This window comes from Panthera leo, chromosome B1, assembly GCF_018350215.1.
Source record: "Panthera leo isolate Ple1 chromosome B1, P.leo_Ple1_pat1.1, whole genome shotgun sequence".
Taxonomy (NCBI): domain Eukaryota; kingdom Metazoa; phylum Chordata; class Mammalia; order Carnivora; family Felidae; genus Panthera; species Panthera leo.
This window is the reverse complement of record NC_056682.1, coordinates 193,059,335-193,067,317: the sequence shown is the minus strand read 5'-3', so window position 1 is coordinate 193,067,317 and position 7,983 is coordinate 193,059,335. Positions and strand designations below refer to the sequence as shown.

At 46.8% G+C, this 7,983-nt stretch overlaps 1 protein-coding gene across 3 annotated transcripts in view; it reads left to right on the top strand.

The window, feature by feature from the left end:
- The first annotated feature begins 1,027 nt into the window (after window positions 1-1,027).
- CD38 (CD38 molecule) overlaps window positions 1,028-7,983 on the top strand; it is a 60,979-nt gene continuing 54,023 nt past the window's right edge. For all 3 annotated transcript variants that reach the window (XM_042936851.1, XM_042936850.1, XM_042936852.1), the window contains exon 1: window positions 1,028-1,603. In XM_042936851.1, coding sequence (XP_042792785.1) covers window positions 1,350-1,603 — 254 coding nt within the window. In that variant the 5' untranslated portion in view covers window positions 1,028-1,349. The remainder of the gene's footprint in view (window positions 1,604-7,983) is intronic.

Genomic DNA, 7,983 nt, shown 5'->3' with positions numbered 1-7,983 from the left:
GCCTGGAGCCTGCTTCGGATTCTGTGTCTCCCTCTCTCTCTCTCTCTGCCCTTCCCTGCTTGTGCTCTCTCTCTCTCTCAGAAATAAATGAACATTAAAACAAAATTTTAAATGTCATGCCTGGTCAAGTCACCCAATGACCTTGAATGTGTTCAAAATAAAATTCACAGTCCAAAAAGTCCTTATCCTGTCCCACAGGGCTATTAGTGATCTGGTCCCCTGCTACTCTCTGACCTGTTCGGTCTCCCTTAACCCTGCATTCCAGCTCCAATGACCTCCTTGCTGCTGCTGCCACAGGTCAAGGGCTTTTTTTTTTTTTTTTTTTGCCTCAGAGTTTTTGCACTTCACCCTCTGGAGAACTTTTGGCCCAGGAAGTCCTGTGGCTTGATTTTTCACTTTCCTTAGGTCTCTGCTGAATGTCACAGATGGTCTTACTGCTAAGGAACCTTGAGAGAGGACAGGCAGGGCATATCCGAGACTAGTCAGTCGATTATTTATTGAACCACCACTTGGAGTGCTTACGGCATGCCAGATACTTTTCCAAGCACATCCCATGGGTTATGGAAGCAGGTGGTAATAGCTAACATTTATTGAACACTCAGCCTGTGCCAGGCATGGTGCTAAGCACATTGTAAATGTGAACTCTCTTAACCCTCACCATACCCCATGAAGTAGACGCTGCCATTATCCCAGTCTTAAATCTGAAGCACAGAGAGATCAAATAACGTGCCCAGTATCACTCCAGTAGTGGGTAGAGGTGCCGAGTTTGAACCCAGGTTTCATTACTGATGCCACTTGAGTTAAGGGACGAGGCTTGAGTGGAGCTTTTGAAGAGGGCTGAGCAGGCATTTGTCAAACTTGTCAAGTAGAGGTAGGGCACCCTCCCTCTCCTTCTCCCCCCACCCCACAGACAGCATTGCTTATGGGCAGGTGCAGAGGTAGGCAGCCGGCCTTCACACTTTCCAGGAGGGGGTGGGGCTAAATTGTAAAGTGCAAGGTTGAACAAGGGAGCTGGTGGAGAAGCATAAGGATATATTGTGTTTTTCCGGGGCCTGCAGAGAAAGCTTAAGGAGGCCGCTTTTTCCTGCAACTGCAAAGCGTGGTCCTTGTCTGCTCAGGAGTCTGGAAGTGAGCGGCGGCGGTAGTCGTAGAGGCCTTTCAAGTCCTTGAAATCCTTATTGGTCCTGCCGGCCAAGGGACTTTGGAAGAGGGGGCGGGGGTGGGAAAGGAAGCCGTGCAAGATAAAGGGGAGGTGCATTTTCAGAACCGGGCTAGCTCCGTCCTCGCTTTCGGACCGGCCGCGGGTGGTCTCTCCTGCAACTTCGCGAGCGGACCCCACGGCGGACCCCATGGCCGACCACAGGTTCAGGCCCGTGTCCGGGGAGAAACCCTGCTGCGACATTTCCAAGAAAGCCCGGATCTGTCTCTGCGTGGTTTTCGGTCTCCTGGTCGTGGTGATCATCGCGGTGGTGGTGGGGATCGTGATGTGGCGCCAGCCGCCCCAGCACCAGGAGTGGAAGGGGGCGGGCACCACCGCCCATTTTTACGAGATAATCCTCGGACGGTGCTACACCTACACCCAAATCGTGCGACCCGAGCTGGGGTGAGTCGGCGTCCGGTGGCGCGCGGCGGGGCGCGGCGGGGCACCGCGCGCGAAAACAAAGCATCTTGTATTCCGCCGGAGAGCCCGCCGGCCAGTGCCGGCTGGGGAGCGCTGGCCTTGACGTTCCGCGCCGCTCGCGGGAGCGCCTGGCGTCGGCACCTGCGCGCGCGGGCGGGCGGGGAGCGCGCGGTTCCGCGGCGGATCCCTGGGCGCAGACGCCCGCCTTCTGGGCAAGGTGCGCGGCGCCGGCGGGGCCCCCCTCCGCGCTCGCCGCCGAGCTGCAGGCGCGCAACTGGTGGGCGCGGAGGATCGCGGGCGCTCTCTGCTTTGCAGGGGACTTCTGTGCGCGGGCTCTGGCCCGGAGAGTTACCGGTGACACCTGCCTGGTTAGGAGGCTTCTGGAGCCTGCAGGTGTGTGTGTGTGTGTGTGTGTGTGTGTGTGTGTGTGTGTGTGTGGCGGGGGGAGCGGGAGGGGAGGGGGGAGGATGGCATCAGAGGGGCCAGACCACTACAGTGAGTTTTATTCATGAATATAAAACAGCACTTCTTGGCGCCCCCAGGGATAAATGGGACAGAGAGCTCAGTGACAAAATTAAACCAAAACACTAACTTTGGAACGTGAGATAAAATTTACACTGTCAGGTGCATCGGTTCGACGCATCGGTACCCACCCTGAAAACGCCACCCACATCAGTCTGCGGAACCTTTCCAGAGGGTTCCTCTTTCCTCCTCCCACCTAATCACCCCCAGAGGGAACCGCTTTCTTGACTTTCATTCCCAGGGTTTGGTTTCACCCACAGAACTGATTTTTGAAGTTGTGCATGAAGTAGAACCAGCCGGAAGCAAAAAGCTACTTCTCAGGCTGCCGAAGGCGGGCACGGGAGCCACAATTTCTGTTGGGAGTGTGGGATCGCGCAATGAATTCCGCCTGCAAACCATCCGCAGCCCGGGGAGCCGAGCGGTAAAATCCGCACCCCAACCCCCCACCCCACCAGCCTCCCCGCGCGCTTTCCGCCCCCCGATTCTTGCACATTTTTTTCCAGGCCAACGATTGCCGGGGTCGGTCCCGTAAGTGTTTTGCTTCCCAGTAATTAAATAGTTAATTGAGAAATCAGAAGTTGAGGCGTTTCCCTTAGGCTACACTTAAAAGTGTTGATAAAATCAAGCGCTATCTATCCTGACTTGGTAATGATCGACGCGGACGTTTAAGTTTCATTTCATGTAACAGTTTTAAGATTTCTGTTGTTGTTCAATGTAAATTCACGCTATTGGTTAGATTATCATCACCGGGTAGCAAGCCCGAGGCTCCGTAGGGACCACGTGACTTTTTTAATGTTTGTCAGGGCGCCGGGTCAATATTAAACACACACACACACACACGCAGACACTATGCAAATGGGTTAATAATTCATACGGTTCCACGTGTTTGTCACTTAAGAAATATGAAATCACCGAGTCCCGTAACAACTAACTGTGTGAGGCACTTGACTGCCGCCCCCATTTTAGAAACGAAGAAATTGAAATAGAGAGTTTGAGTCAATCGCCCAAAATTTGGATCCAGAAACTGGGCTCACCCCCTGTGCTATGTTGCCTATGTATGTCCTGTATGTAGAGTGACCGCAGAATTTACTATGTCTGGGACATTTTGAAGACAAAGGGGATGCTGTTACTAATTATGCTGAGTCCATAGACTTATACCAGAACGTATGGTCACTTTATCCTCGGAGAGTTTAAGGACACAACTTCGGGAGTGACACTGGCTGGGGTTTAAATCTCGGCTCTGTCAGTCACAGTGTAGTTTTGGGCAAGATACTTTCTCTGGGCTGCAATGATCTCAGAATGGAGAATGGAATGATGTGGAAATTCTTCCACATGTGGAAATTCTGAGGATTAGGAGGAATAATCCCGATACACACAAAGTGTTAATGCTATTGTTTTTGGAAAGGCAGTATCACAGTCACCTTTTAACAATAATAAATAGAGATCAAGGCCAACATGAAAATGGATACCTAGTATTAAAGCTATTTAAATTACAATTCAGTGTATCCGTCCTCCATGTTGTTTCCTTTTTTTTTTTTTTAAGTTCATTTATTTTGACAGAAAGAGAGTACAAGCAGGGAAGGGGCAGAGAGAGAAGGAGAGACAGAATTCCAAGCAGACTTCACACTGTCAGCACAGAGCCGGGTGGCAGGTTTGAACTCCCAAACCCTGAGATCATGATCTGGGATGAGATCAAGAGTTGGAAGCTTAACCCACTGAACCGCCAGGTGCCCCAAATTTATGTTGTTTCTAATTTTTTGTTTTACTGTTATTTTTTAAAAAATTGAACACATGGCCCTGGAGATCTTTCCGTGTTAGCACAGGTAGATTTACCTCATTATTAAAAAAAACAAAATTTTTTTTTTAGTGTTTATTTTGTTTTTGAGAGAGAGAGAGAGGGAGACAGAGAGAGAAAGAGAGAGAGAGAGCATGCATAGGGGAAGGGCAGAGAGAGAGAGGGAGACACAGAATCTGAAGTAGGCTCTGAGCCATCAGCACAGAGATCATTACCTAAGCTGAAGTAGGACACTTAACCCACTGAGCCACCCAGGTGCCCCTGATTTATCTCATTCTATAGGGTAGAGGTAACTATTTCGGTCCACAAAAATTCGTTTCCAATTTTCTTTTTTTTAATTTTAAAAATATTTTTATTTATTTTTGAGAGAGAGAGAGAGAGAGAGAGAGAACACGAATGAGCGGGGGAGGGGCAGAGAGAGAGAGCGACACAGAATCTGAAGCAGGCTCCGGGCTCTGAGCTGTCAGCACAGAGCCCTACGCAGGGCTCGACCCCAAGAACCGTGAGATCATGATCTAAGCCAAAGTCAGACACTTAACCAACTGAGCCTTCCAGGCACCCCAAAGAAATTGAATTTTTAATTTAAAAACTACCAAGAAAGAAATCTCCAAGCCCAAGTGGTTTTAATGTAGAATTCTTCCAGATATTTAAAGAAGAATGAAAACCTATCCTACACAATTTCTTTCAGACATAGAAGAGGAAGAAATAATTCCCAATTTTTTTTATAAAGCTAGTATTGCCCAAACCAGACAAAAACATAAAAATAAAAAAATGAGAAAAGAAAGAAAAGAAAACTTCAGATCAATATTCCTCATAAATACAGATACAAAAATTGTGTTTTTTAAAAAAAATTTTTGACATTTATTTATTTTTGAGAGACAGAGAGAGTCAGAGTGCAAGCAAGGGAGGGGCAGACAGGGAGGGAGATACAGAATCCAAAGCAGGTTCCAGGCTCTGAGCTGTTAGCACAGAGCCCGATGCAGGGCTTGAACTCACAAACTGTGAGATCATGACCTGAGCTGAAGTCTGATGCTTAACCAGTTGCCCCTATTTATTTCTTCTTACGGGCATTCCTTATATATTGTAGATCATGTATGTAGTATTTTCTTTCTCTCTGCTTGTTGTCCTTGGAACACTTATAACTTCTGTTGCTCCCCTGACTCTTGAGACTTTAACTTCAAGGTTATGACTCTGGTCACTAATCTCCTTCTTTCTATGTTGTTGAAAGTCTGGCATGCTATTTCCCATGTAGTCATATTTCTCAGCATCAGAAATCTTTTCCCTGATGAATTCTGAGATCATTCCTGCGATCCTCTTTTCCCATCCACTCCTTGCTGGGTCACTGTTCCCTGCTTTGGTCTTTTATACTGGGCCAGAACTTCACTTTATGTCAATTATTCAACCTTGTAATTCCATTTTGACCTGGTATTTCTAGTTCTTCTTACCTCTGTAGGTCTTTATTATAACTACGTGTTAATATACACAAATTTGACATGTTACGTGATCCCAGGCAAAACAAAACCAGTATCAAAAACAATGTATATGACAATCGTAACTATATAAAACTGAATGTAAATGGAAGAAAGGCAGTGAAATACGGTACTGCTGGGTTAAGGGAATTGTTAACGGCTGATTCTTATTATTCCGCCACTGATTTTAGGCCTTTAGTAAGTTTCTTGTAGATTTCTTTCCTTATTATTCTTCAGTTTCAAATGGTCTACAATTGGCATCTTGCTTATCTGTGACTACATAATAAACGACTCCAAAACTTAGTGATCTAAAGCATAAAGCATTTCATTATTCTACATGACTCTTGGATCAACTGGGCTTAACTACGTGTTTTTTCTGCTCCTTGTGATGTTGGCTGGGACTGGAGTTATTTGGGGGCTCAACTAAGTTGACATATCCAAGATACAGGGGACATCACTCACATGAGGGACACCATGGAGGGGTCTGCTGAAAGGCTGGCATTACCTGGGATGCTGGAAAGGTGGACTAACTATCACAATGTCTCTCTGCTGTCTCAGAGTCTGGGAGTCCCAGCACTGATGTTTTGACCCTGAGAACATGGTTTACTGGCAGCCCCTGGATGTGATTACTGCCTCGTGACCATTTCTTAGTTTGATATTCTTTTACCAGGAAAGACTAAGAATGAAAAGCAGCTTTATTTTCCAACCCAGCAAATCCTGACTTGGAAATGTTTGCTCTTGATTCTGTCTAAAAATGAATCTGTACCTTATCGTGTGCGGTGAAAAGAAATGAGGTGCGCCTCTGACATTCTACCTGGAAATCTCCTTAGGCAAATTCCTAAGTTCCTCAAGTATTTCTATTACTGCGGACGACACTGTTACCACAACCATCTAACATGGGTCAACTTTTTCTTAGGCTCCAGTGACAGTTTCCTTCCTGTGTGTCCAGCCTTTAGGAACAGTCCCCTTAAGGTCTTTCTGTCTTTCTTTTTTCTTTGTAAAGTTTTATTTACTTAAGCAATCTCCACACCCAAGGTGGGGCTTAAACTCAGAACCCTGAGATCAGCAGCCCTACACTCCTCTGAGCCAGCCGGGTGCCCCTCCCTGAGGTCTGTCTTACCCCAGCCTGCCACTCACTCCCAATGCTGGTGCCACGCTGTGGTAGTCGGTGTTCTCCAGGGAGAGGGAGAGAGTGAGAGAGAGGTGAGGAGGGGCGGGGATGGGGGGAGAGGAGATGTTTATTTTAAGGCATTAGCTCCCATGATTGTGGCAACTGACAAGTCCAAAATCTGAAGGGGGTGCAGACAGGCTAGAGACCTAGGGAAGAGTTGATGTTGCAGCTTGGGTCCGAAGGTTTATTTGCTGGCAGAATTCTCTTTTTCTTGGGGGAGGTCAGTCTTTTTCTTAAGGCTTCAGCTAATTGAATGGGGCCCATCCACATTATGGAGGGCAATCAGCTTTACTTAGAGTCCATCCATTTAAGTGTGACATCCACATGTGTGTGACCAAATATCTCGGTCAAGTGTACACAGAGAATGAGCGATCATGCTCATGTGTCAGGGTTCTGTTACAAATCACCTCACTTCCGGGTTCCACTTTCTGTTTTGGTTACCTATTGCCGATAAACTACCCTAAACTGTAATGACATAAAATGACAATCACTTACTATCTTTCAAGATGCTGCGTGTTGGCTAGCATCAGTTGGATGATCTGCTTCACTGAAGTCATCTGGGGGGTTGAGTCGACTGGAACGCCCCAGACGTAGTACTTGTGTGGTGGTGCTGTGGTGCGTGGGCAGAGCGGGGATGGCCAGGGCTCTTTTTCTCTGTGTCATTTCAGGGCGTCTCCTCCTCACAGCCCCCCCACATGACCTCACCGTGGTGCAGCTACGTGTCTTCAGAGTTCCTCAACTCTTTCCAGGGGAGCCTGGGTCTAGACCCCTAACTAGCACAGCATCTCTTCCACTACATTCGTTCTTCAGGTTAAAGCGGTCACCAGGGCAATGAGAAAGAATGAAATATGGCCCTTTGTAGCAACGTGGATGGAACTGGAGGGTGTTATGCTAAGTGAAATAAGTCATACAGAGAAAGATACCATATGTTTTCACTCTTATGTGGATCCTGAGAAACTTGGCAGAAACCCATGGGGGGAGGGGAAGGAAAAAAAAAAAAAAGAGGTTAGAGTGGGAGAGAGCCAAAGCATGAGACTCTTGAAAACTGAGAACAAACTGAGGGTTGATGGGGGGTGGGAGGGAGGAGAGGGTGGGTGATGGGTTTTGAAGAGGGCATCTTTTGGGATGAGCACTGGGTGTTGTATGGAAACCAATTTGACAATAAATTTCATATATTAAAAAAAATAAAAAAATAAAACGGTCACCAGGCCTGTCCAGGTTCAAGAGGAGAGAAAACAAGCTCTACTCTGTGATGAGAAGAGTAACAAAAATTTTGTGGACAGCTTTAGTCCTTCCTGTATCTTTATGTTAGCTTTTAAATTTTTTAAAACACTTTAAAAATTTATTTATTTATTTATTTATGTATTTATTTATTCATTTATTTATTTTTGAGAGAGAGCAAGAG